This window comes from Artemia franciscana, chromosome 18, assembly GCF_032884065.1.
Source record: "Artemia franciscana chromosome 18, ASM3288406v1, whole genome shotgun sequence".
Classification (NCBI taxonomy): domain Eukaryota; kingdom Metazoa; phylum Arthropoda; class Branchiopoda; order Anostraca; family Artemiidae; genus Artemia; species Artemia franciscana.
In genome coordinates, this window is record NC_088880.1 from 9,024,993 (window position 1) to 9,043,942 (window position 18,950).

At 35.7% G+C, this 18,950-nt stretch overlaps 1 protein-coding gene across 1 annotated transcript in view; it reads right to left on the reverse strand.

The window, feature by feature from the left end:
* Nucleotides 1–18,950, reverse strand: part of LOC136038574 (targeting protein for Xklp2-like) — a 75,995-nt gene that overhangs the window by 35,071 nt on the left and 21,974 nt on the right. The window contains exons 5-7 of the mRNA XM_065721753.1: nucleotides 9,176–9,341; nucleotides 5,880–6,027; nucleotides 4,084–4,219 (exon numbers count right to left, since the gene is read on the reverse strand). Of these exons, the coding sequence (XP_065577825.1) occupies nucleotides 4,084–4,219; nucleotides 5,880–6,027; nucleotides 9,176–9,341 (450 nt within the window). The remainder of the gene's footprint in view (nucleotides 1–4,083; nucleotides 4,220–5,879; nucleotides 6,028–9,175; nucleotides 9,342–18,950) is intronic.

The following is an 18,950-nucleotide window of genomic DNA, read 5'->3' on the forward strand; positions in this document are numbered from 1 at the left end:
GTTTTTAAGTGCGGAAACTCCAAAAATTGGAGGAAGGAAAATCGGAGCCATATTTATTACTATATTTATTACCATACTCATATAATATTACATATTTATTACTATAGGGTCATTTTTACTGTAGACACAACTATTCTTGATCATGAAACTGAGCCAAGTACTGATCATAAAAATTTTTCATAATTCAAGAATAGTCAGTATAATTAAACTAGTCATAAAGTAACACGAATCCTTCCAAATGATAACCGTCATTATTGCTCATTTAAGAATGCGCTTGGAATACAAGTATCAAAATGCGTCAAAAGCATCAAAAATCATCAAGATGCGTACCAATCATGGGCCTAATTTGCTATGGGGCACCCCCTCTGAACGCAAGTTTCTCCCTCCCCCCTCCTCAGACACCAGTTTCCCTCAAAACCCAGCTTAGTATATATTTACCTATATGGCACTATTTGGCTCATTTTTCATTTTCACTTGATCTGGGAAAATTGGCTCCAACGTCCCCACCCTCAGATTTTGAATAAATTACGCGACTGGTAGCAACTAAGCCAATCAAAATCCTGTTGCCTCTTCGGCTGTTTCTTAATTGTTCTCCCTCTTCCAGGGAGTCACTCCTCAATCACTATTAAAAGCGTTTTCCCAAAGATGATTTTGGCCATCAACGACAGTACCCTCTCCTGCACTCCCCAAAAAAAATGATCCACGTGCTTTATATTTTGCCCAAACGTTATAAGGTTGTGCTTATATGTAAAGTGTAATTAAGAAGATTCCTCTTTAAGGCAAAAATTATCAATTCAGTGCGACAAGCAGGATAGAACCAGAACCCTCGGTTAAAAAACAAGGTGCATTTTTAGTGCATTTTCATGCCCAAATCATCTAAACTAAGGTAAACTTTTGGATAAATGCTGAAAGACAGGGAGGGAAGGGGGGATTTCCTCTTAATCTCTCTTTATTCTAGGGAATATTTTTCCAGTAAGCCCGTAATAGTGGTGCTACGCGATGACAGTACACTTCTTACCACATACTTATTTGAGTGTAACATAAAAATAAAATTTATATGCATACCTACAATGAATTAAAAGGGGAGGGTGGTGGCAGGGTGAAATGAACCCAAAATCGTTTTCGATGTTATAGCCCCTGCAAAAATATTTTAGGGGGCTTTAAATATTTAAATATTTATTGGGGCGCCCTTGTTCAGGGATGATGAGAGAACTGTTATACGAAAATTAAACTCGACAAAAAAGAGCGTTGAAGGAGGTCTTAGCCTCATTGGATGAAATAGTTCGCCACAATAAGCTACAACTATAAGGCGATCCCTGTATAAAAAAAAAAGTTTGGAATAAAATGGCTGCTTAAACCAAAAATTCGTTAAATTGACTCTTCAAAACCATTACCATATGAGAACTTTCATAGTTTAAAAAAAGGGTTAATGCAGAAAGGGTGATACATTGAAGAAAATTTCAGAATGATATCAACATGTGTGAGAACCTTGAAGCTAATGCCTACAAAAATAAAATGTTTGCATTTTTCCAGAGCGAGATGGTCACGCTTAATGGTTTTTTTTTTCATGGGCGGCCGTATCAAACAAGTAGTCTTAGATTGTAGAATGAAGGCTCATCAGAATACAAATTTTAGAAAATAACACCTTTTTTAAGTGAAAAAGGGATCAGTCCACAGCAAAGAAAAATTTCTGTAATTTTACCAGTTACCGAGCGAAAATTCTTAAAAACTGCCAAAAGAGTAGAGCCTGGCAGACGCTATGCTGGCACCATGTCATGAGACTAGTCCCTAAACATACATGAGATCTAAAAAAAAAATACTGTTACCAAACACTGTTTGTAGAATAAACCTAACGGTTTTAGTGTATCACACAGTAGCCGACTAGCTGTCAGGCTGGATGCCGGTAAATTTCAAGGCCTCAAAGTGTTTTTAGGCCAACATTTTTAAAATAAAAAATGAATGAAAATTTAGATAAATGTGAGTTAAATGTGCCATGCGGGTGCTGAGGGGATGAAAGTTCCCTTATTACTACGGATGAAGATTTTGGTTCATTTTAAAAAGCGGATAAACTAAATGAGCTTTTTTCTCAAACCATCGTAGGACCAAGCTCAAACTTTAATGAAATTTTAATGTTTAAGGGAAGAAACAACCCCAACCTCCCAGTGTAAACCTGAATGTGGTACTATTAAACAAAAATTAACTTAAAAAAATTCTCATTCAAGTAAAGGCTGACATTAAAACTTAAAACAGAAATTATTCTTTCCTCTTATAGGAAAGGATAAAGGAAAAGGAGGAGGTTTCCTCCTCTCTCTCTCCCTTTTCACCCTAAAGTTTGATTTAGTTCCTCAATCGATACTTCAGGGATGAATGCAAGGACAATGGGAGTGAGACAAAAAATATTTCGCACAATCTTTTAAGAGAGGAAGGCTTGTTGGTGCTTATTCACTTTTAACAATAAATATTCAGTTAAAATGTTTTAAAAAACAATCAGTAAGTACAACAAATGAAATTACCAACTGGCTATATTTTTCGCTCTTACAGATGTTTTCAGTAAGGCACTAGTAAAACTCCTGTGCAAGGAGTGGAGTGTTGTGGAAGATAGGGGGTAGTCCCATTAATGTACAAGATGATTTCTGTTTTTCTTAAGTTTCAGTGTCATTCTTCACTTTCTAAAAAAAAAAAAAAACTAGTTTTTATTTGATAAAATGGCGTGTCGTCACCATAACCTGACCACGCTGAAAGATAATATCTGGATAGTTGTCTACATCTGGGAGAGAATTCACGCTTAAATTTTTATGTAAGAGGATAAGATATTTTAATTAAGGGAATTATTTTCATACGAGTAAAAGTGAAAAAGTAAAGGATATTTCGAACCTTCAAAATTGATTATATGAGACAGAGAAAAAAAAAACACACAAAAAAGAAACAGCTCACTCCAATAGCGTTATCAATGAAGACACTTTCATACGGAATCTACTTAGAAGTTTTTTTTCATTTTTGGATTCTAGATCAGAATGGGGTTCTTCCTTTGGAACGGGAGAAATCGGATTCTTCCTTTGATAAGGTTTTCACATCCCAGGAAAAGGAAACATCCCAGGAAAAAGAAATCCGTTAAATGGGACATCCCAGGAAAAGGAAACCGGGTTCTTCCTTTGGTAAGGTTTTCACTTCCCAGAAAAAGGAAATCGGGAAAAGGAAACATCCCAGGAAAAGGAAACCGGGTTCTTCCTTTGGTAAGGTTTTCACATCCCAGTAAAAAGAAATCAAGAAAGGAAGCACCACAGAAAAAGGAAACCGGGTTCTTTCCTTGGTAAGGTTTTCACATCCCAGGAAAAGAAAATCGGTAAAAGGAAACACCCCAGGAAAAGGAAATCGGGTTCTTCCTTTGGTAAGGTTTTCACATCCCAGGAAAAGTCTCCTATATTAATACAAGGTGCTTCAACAGTTTCAATAGTAAAAATCGTTGTCTGCAATTACTGTTTTTTCTGTCTTCGCTAATAATTTTTACGACTATTCTTCTTCTTCTTTGAGATTGAGTGACATTGGATAATTCAGAAATTTTCCGCTTTCTTTTCTGCTCTATTTCATCTAAGCCAGTGTCAGTACCAGTTGCTTTAACTTTCTCACCCCTCATATCACCGTCAGACGTTATTGTTTTTGTTTCTTTGATAATATTTTATTTAGAAACTATTCTTTCTCTTTGAATTTTGTCACATCTGACCATTCGGAAACTGCTTTTTTTTGGGGGGGGGGGGGAGGGGGGGTAATTCAACTAAGTATTGTTGTTCGCAAATTGCTAAATGAGCATTTTCCTAGGCCTGACTTAACCCCTTGTAACTTTTCTCATTGGGGTAGGTTAAAGGAGCAAGTTTACCGTATAAAAGAAAAGATTTTAGAACAACAAGAAGGACGATTATAAGAACTTATTTCTTCAACCCTGAAAGTTCTTGAGAAAACCTTGTGGTCTAAGAAGCTATGTTTTTTGTAAGTTCAGTCTTTGAAAAAAATAATATTTATAAATTCATTATATGATTTTTAAAATAGAAAGCGACTTTTAAATATCTACGTAAAAAAAAGAAGTACCTTATTAGGACCACCCCTGTGACTTTCCGTCAAATTGAATGGTTCAAACATCGTCAATTCCTTGTGAAAGACTCGGGGAAGCACTGACTTCTCTTGCAATATCTTCTCATTCAACGGGTTTGCCTTGAACTTGTGTCTAAAAAATATTTTTTTTAGTATAGCGAATATGTTAAATTATTTTTCTGGGATGGGGGCATGGTGCTTAAATATAGGCGTATTTCAAGCTATATAAAAATAACATTCAAAGCAAAAGATTTAAGCTGACAAAATCCATAACCTAAATAATATAGTCACCATGACCAATAATAGAAAATTAATAATTAAACTAATTAAACCGACTAATTAAAACCCGCTCATTTTTACCAATATCCGAAGTTTTCGATATACAATTCTATGTCTGTCTGTGTAATTAGATTGTTCTAAATATTCACCCACTCTTTGCTCCGCTATTAAACAAACTTCACCTCAAGTGTACTCCATCTTCAAAGAAATTGCCCAGCTCTCTCGCAAATATTAAGAGACATCGGGTAAGATCGCACTTAATTTGGGAAACGTCTATCACTAAAGCATGTCTCTACTATCCAACTGATGGCATACAGCTGGAATGTTTAGACATCCGTCTTCCCTTTCGGCATTGCTTCATGAAATTTTGCTTCAGGGTCTAAATTACAGCCCAAAATTACGGATAGGTTGACCGCTATTTACAACAGGGTAATACTTGGGAAAAAAATCATGGGTAATCTTACCCCTAATGTGCAGGCATACTCATAAACAAGACTGGTTTTACTTAAATAGATATTCAAATTCAACAAAGCTTCGTTTATATCTGTATATTCATTTGTAAATATAGGCTAAAGATAGGCCTGTATATATAGGCCTGTATGTATAGGTCTGTATCTGTATATTCATTTGTAAATATAGGCTAAAGATAGGCCTAAACATATAGACTATTCTACTTGGTAAAAGGCACTCTTTTCAATGTATTTTAGAAAATAATAGGCCCGTATGTGAACTACATTTTTCTGTTAGAAAGATATTCTCCAGTTGAAGTCACTGTATACTGTGATGGATCCAGATATCATGTTTTTTTAAGTGAGTTTTTTAAATTCTTGGTTACTATGGGCCGTGGCTCGTTCCTTAGCAGGTTGCAGCTACCGCTGTAGACAAGATAAGATTTATTTCAGAAAAATAGCTTTCACAAGCCCAGATGATCCAATTTTGCTTTTCGGAATCAATAAACACAATAAAAGAACAATAAACACACACACACACAAAATAAGAATCACCAGCAAAGAATCGAAAATTTAAAAAGGTTAAAAACAATTAAAACCCGCAGAATTTCCAAAAAGAATGAAACCAAATAAAAACACAAAGACAATTCAGTATTATGTAAAAAAAAATACTAACAAATTAGTTAAAAAAGAAGTTCAAATATAAAGAAAGTTCAGAATTTGTATGACGAATATTATACAATTAGTGGTAAGAGGGGAGTGGGGGTCATAGGAGGTTAACTTTTCTTGACATATCAATTACGGTACAGGAATATGTATGCCTACACGCTTAACACGTAAGGAAAAAATATCTTTCTATAGAAAATTTTCACGATCGTTTATATTTCGTAGGATTAGATTTGACCTTTGATTTTTATCAACCGACTTTTCATTTTTTTTTTTTTTTTTTTTTTTTTTTTTTTTTTTTTTTTTTTTTTTTTTTTTTTTTTTTTTTTATAACAAGTGTTCCAACACTTCGTAAGTTTTAGTGCATTAATAATTTTAAACAAAAAGTTTTAATATTACTTTTGTGCCTCTTCAACCTCCTGATCTTCCAACTGCTCTCTACTCAAGGCGTGGACAGGCCTCTGTCTATGCATTGCACTTAGTTTTGGGGTGTGTGGCTGTGTCGTACGGTAATGAATGCTTATATCATCGTTGCTTCGAGTTAGCCCTAAAAAATAATTAAATCAAGTGACAACACTGACTAGACCAAGAAATCTTGAAAGGTTAATCAAAAACATGACAAGGTCTTATTAACACTGGATAACATTAGTAGAAGTAGTGCAAATAAGAATACTCGAGGCGACAGCAGTATTTGCCTCGACAGAACGCACTCATACAGAACACATACACATACACATACACATATCACTATTCTATAATCGTTATCATATTCACATTGTATTCTTAACGTGGCAGTGCTGACTTGGTAAAGAGGGATATATCTCCTAGGTATTATTATTTTTTCCTTACATAGTTTCTCCCAGCGTGTTCATATAGAAGGAATAGTGTTAGAAACTCGTTAGAATAGTGTTGGTAATGGTTTATTCGATTGTAAATTAAGCGCCGGAGTGCCCTTGTTGAGGATGGAAACCGATCAGAGGGCAACACATCGCCCCAACTATGTCTTATGTGCCCTTGCAGCTCTATATGGTATTGTGTAAAAGTTTCAAGGTAGCCACTTTAATGAAATCGGTCAAAATTCCCCAAAAATATGCCCCGGGAGGACATGACATGTGCGACCCCAGGAGAGAGGGATCTTAGTTATGCAAATACCTTATATAAAACAGAGGTTTCATAGATTTAATTTCATGGAAATGTGGACATGTTGTACCTTGTTAAAACCAGATTATCTCAAAGGTTTTCAATCTGTATGATTGAAGGGCCCAAACCCTTTACACATACAGATACACATATATACATACAGATACACATATACACATACAGATACAGTAGAACACACTTTAGCTAAGTAGACAACTATTTATGCTTTTGTTAAAATTACAATGCTCTTTTTGTAAGTTTAATAATTTCCTGTAGCATGTGGCCAACTGTCACCCTTGAGACATCGCCGGTATTTCTAGCCCAACAAGCATACTTCAAGAAACTGCAGCTCTTGTTAACAGGAATTTCAATAAATACCAGCTATTTTATTAGTAATTTTTTATTTTATTAGTAATTACAAGAGCAGAGCTTTTCCATTTCAGAATAGTTTCAACTGGAAAACTTTAAATAAAGATATACCTCGCAATTCTTATGGTATTGCAAATTATAATACTAGTGACAATTCGCGATATAATTGCATAGCTGCAGTTGTTATATAGGCCCCTAAATACACAAATAAATACACAAATGCTTTTGTTAAAATTACAATGCTCTTTTTGTAAGTTTAATAAGTTCCTGTAGCATGTGGCCCACTGTCACCCATGAGACATCGTCGGTATTCTAGCCTCTCTTAAGAAATATTAGAGTGCGAAGTGATTTCCGTGATAAGAATTTGTGGGCAAATTTTTTTACAGCAGCTGTGTAAGAAAGTTTCTCACGGCGATTTGCGTCTGCTACAAACAGGGGTGATTGTATATAGATAGCAGAGCCAACGTTTATGAAGAGGAAGGAAGTGATAAACAAAAAAAATGAGCTAAAATATAACGAATAGAACAAAGATGGTGGAAGAAAATGTCAGCCGAACCAACATTAATGAAGAAGAAGAAAAGGTTAGCTTTCCGATTTGTAAATAAATATGTGTAGTAACAATTGTGAGTTAGGAGTAGTCATGACAAGAGTAGTGCCAACTGGAGTAGACATGGTAGTTGTAGCAGTCGCAGTAAAAGTTGTTAAAAGTGGTAAAAGTTGTCATAAAAGTAGAAACAGTAATAGTCGTACCAGTGGAACTTTTTACAGAGGAAGTACTAGTAGTGGAAGAAGTACTAGTAGGAACCGATAGTGTTAGTAAGCACAGCAAAAACAGTTGTGCTAAGAGTAGGTGGGGCAGCAGTAACAGTAGTCACGGTAGGGTCATAAATGATAGGAGTACTTGCGGTAGAAGCACTGGTAGTTTTGATGCTAACAGCAGTGATAGTGGTCGTCATGACAGTAGTAATGGTGAAAAGACTAACCGTGGTAGCAACAGTGATGGTAGTAACAGTAGCATCAGTGATCGTGGTAACAGTAGTCACATGATCGGCAGTAGCGGTAGGATCAGTCATAGTAGCCGTAAATAGCGAGTTGTAGAGGCGACAGCAGTACTATTTTAGTAAAGGCAGTATCAGTCGAGTTAGAAGTGGTACTAGCATTTGTAATAGCAGTAACAACAATTGCAGTTGCAGTCTGGGTAGTAGATATAGCAAAATATTAATGGGAGCAGTAGGATTTGCTAGGATAGAAGTGGACAGGGCAGAAGCAGGAGTAGTCGTTACAAGACTGCTGGTTGCAAGAGTAGCAGCGGCAATAGCAATAGTAAAGTAGGAATGAAGGCTTCTGCGAAGCTAAAACTCTGTTTTTGCTCGTTTTCTGTATAGTCTTACATTATAATTGAATTTGTTAATGCCATGCCATATGTTTAATTTCAATGATTGGAGTTTTAGGAATTGTACTAAATGATTCTTGAGCAATTCTTGAGTCAAAAGATGGTCATTATGTGTAGGCACACGAAATTAAGAGAAGAGAAGGCATGGGGCCAACGCCCTTCAAACTCTTCAATAATATAGACTAAAAATCCTTGCACGGATTTCTATAATTTCGTAAAAAAATTCGTATATCGCACGGATATAAAAATGCACCACTTTCAAAAAGAAGCTAATATGTTTACTTTTGTTCAGGAATATACCATGTGGCTTCTGTCTTGAGAAGGAAAAGTATATTTGTATATTTTGGGTCGACGAACTTCCTATGACTATGACGTATATATGGTCAAACTTGGGAAAAAGACCGATATAAAACTTAAAGGATACATTACTTTTTACTAAGTCTATGATATTGCGAGACTATCAGAGGTTTTCTTGTTTTTTTTTTCAAATCTTTTCAGAGGATTCTTCGAATCTATCATTGGGGGATTGCGGTAATCCTCTCGGTCAGCGGATATTTCTCTATAGTCAAATCTTCACCAGAAGATCCTTTTTTTCCCCGCGGTTAAAACAGCGATCGTAAAAAAAACTCCCAAGCAATTTCATAGTCAGCTGAGCTACAAGAAAAACTTAATTCACAAAAATTGAGCATGATGGATTCATGAGTACAAATCTCAATTGGACGAAAAATTATTACAAAACACCTTTGCTACCAAAGTAGAAATTTATAGGATTAGAGGATTAAATTTTACTTACTTTTGGTACTTTTGAAACGTTTTGGAGTTCCTTTTTCGAAGAACAAAAGTTGTTCAGCCATTGAAACGAAGGGTTTAATTTCCTCTTTGGTTTTACTTCGAGCCTCCTGGAAGTGGAATGGCTCAGTTCGTGTTGTCGGCCGGTACAAGCTTGATGCCGATCCACCCTGCAATTAATAACAACTTCATCATCGCTGAACTTTCCAGTTACTAAATGTCTTCTATGTATCTAGACACTCTAGTTCTAAAACGTTTAAATATATTACAATATACAAAACACAAACTAATACACACACACACACACACAAATATATATATATATATATAATGCTAAGAATAAAAATATAATATCAAAGATAAAAACATAAAGCATAAAAATATAAAAAAAAATGTGCTAAAATATGCTGAACTCCTTAGCTAGATTTTGATAGGAGTTCAATTATCAGAATTTATCTACATATTCACATTGACATTTAATATATTTTTATCATATTATAATATATCTAGATTCATCAGTTGTTGGGGTTGACAAAATCAAAAAAAATGTCATCACGTTGGAAAGTATACAGGAGAGTGATCAGAGTTGACAAATTTGTTCCTGGGGCCGGTACAATAACACTTAAGATAAATAAAGGCTTCCTGCTTGTGCACGGCTAGAAATTCATATTTGGTATTTTTGTTTTTACAAAGATTTTGAAAAACAATGCTATTTTAACAGAAATAGCAAAGAAGACTTCATAGGATTTAAAGTAAAACTAGACCTACGTTGCCCGGGCAACGTGAAGTGTTGCGGCAAGCTTTGTCCGGCTTCGCCCGCTAAAGTGTTGCGAGAGCAACACTTTGGTTTTGTTTCTTCGCTATCGATCAGTAATAATATGATCAAAGGCTATTCCTCAGCGTTGAAAAAACAACAGCAAAATAGTATCGGAAGAAGGGACTAAATTGACTTTGCAACCAGTTGAATTTTATCCTTTTCAATCGTAGACATCGTGACGGGTGAAAACTTGGAACAATATCTTATATAATTTAGTTGGTATTATAAAGCTATCCGTAATTTTTCAGGATTAAAATACCATAGGTGACACTAATTATTGCGAAACTACCTCATTGTTTTATGTTATCGTTTGTACCCATTGCGTTAACACTTAATTCTGTCATATTTAAAGACATCGAATACGATGTGCACCAATTTACACAAATTTCTACCCCAAAGTGAACAGATTCTTACCTACAAGTCCCTCTCCCGTGATAGACATCAGACATCAGTCCCTCTCCCGTGATAGACCCATTAAACAAATAAATGGGTATACCAACTAGCAAAAGTTGCAAACCCCTCATCGCTGAAGATGATTGTAGCCCAACAGCCGATTATTACTTACATTTATTACACTGGATTATTACACTGGAACCAAATTGGTTTAACCATCAAATACACCCGAAACAAATAATAGGTAAAGCAACTAGCAAAAGTAGCAAACCCCTCATTACCGAAGATAATTATGAGCTAACAGCCGTTTCTCACCCAAAGTGAACCGATTCTTACTTATAAGTCCCTCTCCCGTGATAGGCATCAGGTTCACCGGAAACAAGTAAATGGGTACACAAACTAGCATAGTTGCAAACCCCTCATCGCTGAAGTTGATTGTAGCCTAGCAGCAGATTATTACTTACAAGTCCCCTGCATGTCTTACCACTGGAACCAAATTGGTTTTACCATCAAATACACTGGAAACAAATAATAGATACACCAACTAGCAAAAGTTGCTAACCCCTCATTGTCTAAGGTGATTATTACCTAACAACCAACAGTTGCTTACAAGTCCTCTATATGTCTAACAATTTGTATCGGCCTAGATTTCGTTTCAGTGTATATCATACTACTGAATTTATCAACCCCTTGAAACGTTCAAACTGGTATACCTCATGATGGAATTTTTGTACCAAAAAATGGATGTCATATACTTTGATCAACTCAGAAAGAGCTATCGATTGCCGTCAAAAAAAATTCTATCTGTCTTAGTTAAGAAGTTGATTTTTTTGCCGTAGGCCAACTTTCTAACGTCACCACTTAGAAAGGAGCAAAGGATGAGCTCCAATTTCTTTAGCAATGAGAGAACTTTTAAAGTTTATTAGGCACATCTGATATCATTTCTCTACCGCAATCCCAGGTCCGAAAAACCGAATAATAAACTCAGCTGAAATCACGAACAGAAATGGATAGAAACAATAGATGGCAGCACTTTCGGACCCGTGGGAAAATGCCACATTTTTGCTTCCGTAAATTTTTCTATTTATCATTCAAAGAAGATATATTGGCTATGGGGCATGCCGCATATATTTAACAGTTATAGATTTTAGTCCATCTTCAATTTGAAAGTGGTGCCTGCCTGCTTGCCTGCTGGAACGGAGCTTTCCACTTGAAAGCAGAAACATGCTTTGATGAAACGAAAGCTTGGCTGCACAACTTCAGATACTCCTCTCTGATATAGGCTATATAACTCCACTTCACTTCGCACACCATAGGCTCTGGCTCGTGGACAAGCAAAAACCATTAATGTCATATTCATCAATCCGGCCTGAGGTCCACACTTTCCGTAAAAACCGCAAAGGTTAGACAGTTTCCAGGAATAAGCTGAGATCGGACACAGAAAAAAAAAAAAAAAAAAAAAACAGGACAAAACCAAAGTGTTGCTCTCGCAACACAATGAGATATTTTAGACAAAGTCTGCACCCACCACGCAAAACCGTGCAAAACAACTTGGTAGTTTTCAAAATTGTTGCCAGATTTTGTCTGAATATGCCATTATTACACATAAAAATACTTTTTGCTCAAAGAAAAGCTGTCAAAACAGAAGTTGTGCTGCTAAAGTGTCGGCAGCTTTTGGAATTCTGTCGAGTTATGCTACTGGCAGCTTTGAACTTTTTCCGTACCTAGTCCACAGAGCAGTTACAAGATCATTTTCGTAAGGCGGTCCTTCGTCAGAACAGAGCTTTGGTACCATATTCTACGCAAAAAAAAGTTTTCTCCCTTCCCTCGTCTTTCACTCTGTAGTGTCTTGAATGGACTGTTAAACTATGATAACTAATATTTATCCTGATGACAACAGTTTAACCCTTCAGTGGACCCCATTTTCCGACCATCATTTTCCTGTGTGTTTTCCTGCAAAATCTTAGTGGTTGGTCCCACCTCCGCAGTGTCTGCAAATACTACATGTAAAAAAATATTTTCTCCTTTAATGTTCAAAATATGAGTATGAAGACTCTATTAATTTCAAAAATTATACATTTAATTGCAAGTAATTCCACGAAGACTAAAGAGCAAATTTTTAGAACTTAAAAGCATGAACTAGTTTGCACAAGATGTAAAGCTTTATAACAAATGGAAATTTCCATAATAAGTGTAGTGCATCATTATATAATGAGTATAGAACCATTACTCAAATCCTCTCCCTGTCCACAATGACATACCCCAAGGACTCTCCTAGGTCCACTCCTTTTTTCAGTCATGATAAACAGCCTCGAGAAGAAATTTCTTAACCGATGGAAATTTGTTGATGACCTAACCGTTGTTGAAACTTGCTTAAGAAATTTAATTAGCGACCCTATGAGTATCCTCAATGAAATTGGAGGTCAGGTCTTGGACTTTGACATGACAGCAAACCCCTCTATGTCCATGCTAATGCCGATTTGTTTCCTCAAATCCTCGCCCAGTTTTCTTAGTCCTACCCCTCCTGAAATTTATGTGTCTTCATTTAAACTACTTGGCGTCACAATTTCTTCAAATTTAAAGTTTCCCCAAACGTCACTCCCCATCCAGAATACGGCCGCCTTGAGCTGTTTCTGAGCCCATCCCTATTTTGTCCCCCATTCGCTGCGTTACTTCCGGATATGACAAAACTTCTGCCCCCTTAATCACAGAAAAAATGAATAAAATATTCCACTAGTTTCTCCCTTTTTTATCTCTTTTATTTTTTTGGGTGATGGTGCTGCCCAGGTTGTTGCACATATTTCCTCCCCCATCTGAATATTTAGTTTTCCTTTTAATTTTTATATATTTTATATATCATTCTCTTTTTTGTGTTTATTCACTTATTCCCCCCTTTTTGACCAGCTTTTAACTTTTTAACCCCTTTATTGACTTTATGCAGTTAAATTATTGACACTTTTTTAGTGTCTCTTTTAATTTATATGTATATTTATATCTTGTTTTTTTGTATTTCTTCGCTTATTTTGCCCTCTTCCCCCCTTTTTAAATGTGCCTTTTAATTATTTTTCCGACTTGTATTTGTTTAAGTTTAGTTTGACAAGTTTTACCTTTTTCAGCTTTTTAATTGACTTATTAGAGTTTAATTATTGACTCATAAATGATTATTCCTTATGATTTTTCTTTTTCGTTGTTGTTTTTTGCATTTTGCCAGTTTTAGTGCAACCATGTGATTTGTCGACTCCGAAGTCGGAATTCGGCCCTTTGTGGGCTTGTGATAGAAATTTTTCTGAAATAAAAATCTTGTCTAATCTATTTTACTCCAAAAATCCCCAAACAGCCCAAAGTACCAATTTGAGCTTTACTGGAAACTAAACAATAGCTTTAAACTGATTATTTTATTTAGCCAATTGATTTTGTATATACATATATGAAACAAAATATTGCTGAAAATGCATTAAATATCAGATAAATAAACTCAAATTGACTATTATAAATATACCAATATTGAAAAACAAATACTGAAAGCTTGAAAAGTATTTGACTGAATAATGTTATATTCTAGAAAATGTAAAAATATAATATATGTCCAGAAAACACAAATGCCAGTTTAGCCTGTTAAGAGATTTGAGGAGGTTGAAAAACCATATGGTTGATATGGTTGTGATATGGTTGTATATGGTTGTATGTATATGGTGTTGATATGGTTGTATGGAGATATGGTTGAAAAACCATACAAATTCAGGTCAATTTCTGTTTGTTTAAGTTTGACACCTTGCACAATCTACTTTCAGCTTTATCTAAATTTTAAAACAACTCCTTAAGGTAACGAAACAACTTCGATTTTCGGTTAAGTCTTCGCTCATCCTTTAATTAACACTAATTTTTGTATCTGTCAATAGCTGTAATGCTGCTAATAACTTTTGTTAATGCAATTTGTTGTTAATATAAATTCATTGAGCAAACGTGGTAGCAATAGTCGTGGTAAGAATCAAATAATCAGTCATTCATTTTAAGCTCTATTTTTTCATTAGAAGTAAGTTCAGTTTGTGCCAGGCATGGCATCTTAGATAATTTACTTTCAGTTCGTTTTAAGTGCTACATTTAAGTCTTTTAAGTTCAGGGGAAAACTAAGCTCTCTTAATTTGAGGTTCTCCTCCACACAGGTTTTGTATACATTAATTGGCTAGTAAATTTATTAATAATAGTGGTTAATATAGATCAATTAAGAAAATGTGATACCAGCAGTCATGACAAGAGTACCCGTCACAGATGCAGTTGTTTGTAGTGCAAATAGTCAAAAAGCTTATAGAGGGAGCAGTTGAATTATAAGGGAACCAACTGGAGTGCAGATGTTAGAGGTATTCATGGCGCGAGCAGCAATAGTTGGGGTACGGGGCCACCCCGTAAGGCCGTGTCTGACATTTCCACACTTCTGCGATAATTTTAAAAACCAGCTGTTCTCAAAGGAAGAACCAGCAGAAAAATTAGGACCACAAGGGCCGAAGCGATGGCCCTCGCTGAAGCGACGGCCTTAAATGAGGGCCGAGATCTCTCATTTAAGAACAGCATAGCAAATAGTTTTGAAAGTTATGTTAGAGGGGTAAAAACACTAGTAATGACTTTTACGCATGACAGCGACGATTTCAATAACAGGTACACTTACGCAACTTCCGTATAATCATTGAAAGAATATCAATAATGTTACGTATGTAAGACACTCACTAAGCTTTACAAGAAATTATGTAAAATAGTAATACCCCTTTATTACTCTACAAAACACTATATGGCATTGAACCATCTAGAAATATGATACATTTTATCCAGTCAAAATTTGACGTTAAATCTAATCTATGAAAAGAAGAATTATTGCACTTGCGCAGCTTTCAACACTATGGAAAAAGAAAACGGTTAAAGTTGGTTAAGTGGATAGTAAAAGGCTACAATCTATTTTATGTAATAAAAAAATATTTTGCTCTGTTTGACTACTGATATAATTTATCAGTAGTTTAGTAGTTTTTGTCATTTGTTTTTTGTCATTAGTTTAGTTAACCATGAGTCTGGGGAGCTTATGGTCAAACAAATTCTCTACTATCAACTACTACTATCAGTAGTTTTTGTCATTTGTTTAGTTAACCATGAGTCTGGGGAGCTTATGGTCAAACAAATTCTCTACTATCAACTACTACTATCAGTAGTTTTTGTCATTTGTTTAGTTAACCATGAGTCTGGGGAGCTTATGGTCAAACAAATTCTCTACTATCAACTACTACTATCAGTAGTTTTTGTCATTTGTTTAGTTAACCATGAGTCTGGGGAGCTGATGGTCAAACAAAGTCTCAAGTAACATCCGAAATTCAGATGCCAAGTGAGGCGGAAATGACTGTACTGCTCCAAGATCAATTCAATTCAATTTATTCAAATAAAAATAAAATATAACACCAATAATAATAAGGATCCTGGAAGCGAACTTGTTGAGGACCATAACCACAAAAAATTGAAAATGAAGAAGAGAGAAAAAAAAGAAAAGATAAAACATGGGTAACTAAAGCAAATTGAATAAGAATTTAGAGATTTATAATATCAAAATTTTAGTACATTGTTATACAGCGTGCGAAAACTTGTGGATAGCTCGACACTGGAGGGTATTATATTCCATTGAAGTATAGATTTATAAATGGGGGATCGCTGGGCGGAACTAGAGACACACTTGGGGACAATGAAGGAACGGTTGAATGAACGGAGACAGAGGCCTTCAGAATTATTAATATGAAAATAAGATAATAATTGAGGAGGAAGATTTTTATGGTAAGCGGAGTATGCAAGGTATAGATTTAATTTTTTGATGATTTGTTCAAAAGGGATAATACCAAAATCGGAGTAAAAGTCCTGGGTGGGATATAGTCGGGGCAGCCGAAAAACAGCTTTGATGGCACAGTTTTGGGCAGGTTTTAGTTTATTGGTAACTGAAGGGAAAGTGTTGCCCCAAACAGATCCACAGTACGAGATATATGGGTAAATAAAAGAGTAATAAAGGGTGACAAGGATATCGGGAGGAAGAAAATAATTCGCACGATTAATCATACTTACCTGTTGCAAAATTATGGCTCTGATGTAGGACACGTGTGTTGCAAATGATAGGGAAGAGTCTATGTGGACACCAAGAAACTTGGTAACTTCGACCTGTGGGAGGAGATTGGTAGAATATTTTAGGCCAAGTGCTTGCTGAGCTTCATTTTTTTTGTAAGGGGTTCGAAATAATACAACCTGACTTTTCTTGATGTTAATGGTCATGCAGTTAACTAGACACCACTCCTGTACTCTATTCAGAAGGGTTTGAGTAGAGGCGACGACGGATGGTAAATTAGGACCGGTGATGAAAAAGTTGCTATCGTCAGCAAATGTACTGGGTGCACTGATGGACCCAGGTCCGTAACCAAATCATTAATATAAAGGAGAAAAAGTATTGGACCAAGAACAGAGCCCTGTGGGACTCCCCTTCGGACAGGTAGGGGATGTGAAGTCACCCCGCCCAGACTCACACTCTGTACTCTACCAGAGAGATAAGAGCCAAACCATGAGAAAGGAACTCCACGAATCCCTAAGTTGTTGAGTTTACTTAATAAAACACTGTGATCAACCATATCAAAGGCCTTAGAAAGGTCGAGAAATAAGCCCAATACAGTATTTTTAAGGTCAAGTTGGGAACGTATAAACTGTGTGGCGTCTATTAGTGCATGAGTAGTTGAAAATTTGGAACGGAAGCCATATTGATGAGGAGAAATCAACAAATCTGAAGAATGAATTCCAAATAAAAAGGGAGAAAGACGTCGGAATATAATTCTCTCGAGCACTTTAGATATAACTGGGAGAAGTGAGATTGGACGATAATTACTTATCTCAGACGGATCGCCTTTTTTATGAATAGGGATAACAATTGCTGATTTAAATATTTCTGGGAAGATTCCATTGGTCATAGACAGGTTTGCTATGTGCACAACGGGTTCACAAACATAGGAAGATACGGTCCTAAGAAGCTTATTACTTATGCCAAAGAAGTCAGGTGTACTACTATTAGAGAGACATTTGATAACTTGAAGCACCTCTTTACGATCAGTTGGAGAGAAAAACATGGATCCAGGATTCTTGCAAGGTTGTACTGACTGGGAGAAGGAACAAGAGTTAGCATTTTGAATATTAGTGAAATAATTATTAAAAGCATCCGGTACTGAACTTGGGTCAATTAATCTGCCACTGATGTTCTTAAGGTTAAGAGGTACAGATCTTGAATTCCTTTTTTTTGAAAGAATTTCATTTATTGTGGACCAAATTTTTTGCAAGTTCCCAATTTTTTGCAATGAGAGATTTTTGAATAATAATATTTTTTTTTTTGCTTCCCGGACAAGTTTGTTATATAAATTTTTGTATTTTTTATAATTAGTCAGGTCAATAACGTTACTGGTTTTGCAAGCTAACTTATATAGGTCATTTTTTTGGTATGAAGAGATTATCAGGCTATTTGACATCCAGGGGCGTATATGGGTAGTTTTTCGGTTTGATTTACGAACTGGAAAGGTTGAACTGATAAGATCACTCAGTCCCTGTGTAAAACCATTTGTGGCTGAATTGACATCCTGACAAACCAAAACCTTGGACCAGTCGAAGGATTTCAAACGATCCATGAACCTGTTCATATTCACAGTATTATATATTCTATTATACGTAGGGGTATTAGTTCTAGAGGGTTGAGTAGCTGGTAGGGAGGGTAGCGAGAGATAGATTGGAAAGTGATCTGACATGTCAGAAAATATTATTTTGGAGGACAGGCGGTTTCCCAGGGAAGCGGATACAAAAATGTTGTCAATCACAGTAGCTGTAGACCTCACAGGATCAACTCTAGTAGGAAAACGGATTGTGGGAAGAAGACCACTTGAGGTGAATGTTTCAAAAAAGGTATCACAATCATTATTATTGCTAACATTTAGTAAATTACAATTGAAGTCTCCAAAAACTCCTGCCTTCTTTTGTGGTAAATTAATAAAACTAGAAAAATCATCAAACAGATTACAAAAGAAAGGGGTCGGAAATGAGGGGGGCTTATAAAATAATGAAAAAATAAAAGAATTCTCGTCAACACTTATGTCTACGATTATTGAATAAATGCATCAATTATCTATAGGTTGCGAGAATAAGGATTCACAGTCTAATAGCCTGGTGAATTTCAGACTTGACCGGATGTAAAGAGAAATGCCGCCAGAGGACTTGGTTAATTTTCTTTCAATATGAATAGCTTGAAAACCAGGGAGGGAAAATTCATTCTTATCATCAATTTCTGAAAGCCACGTTTCCGTTATTCCAATTACGTCGATAGGGCAGTAACCATTAATTAAAATTAAGTCTTTAAAATTAGCCCACTTATCCCGTGTACTTCTGATATTAAAGCAAATTACATTAAGTTTGGTCTCTTCCATTAGCTTAGGTTTCACATTTTTCACAAAATCGAAAGTGTCGAGATATCCACAGTTAATTTGGTTTAAAGGGCTATCGGGGCTAGCTAAGGGGCTGGTGGGCA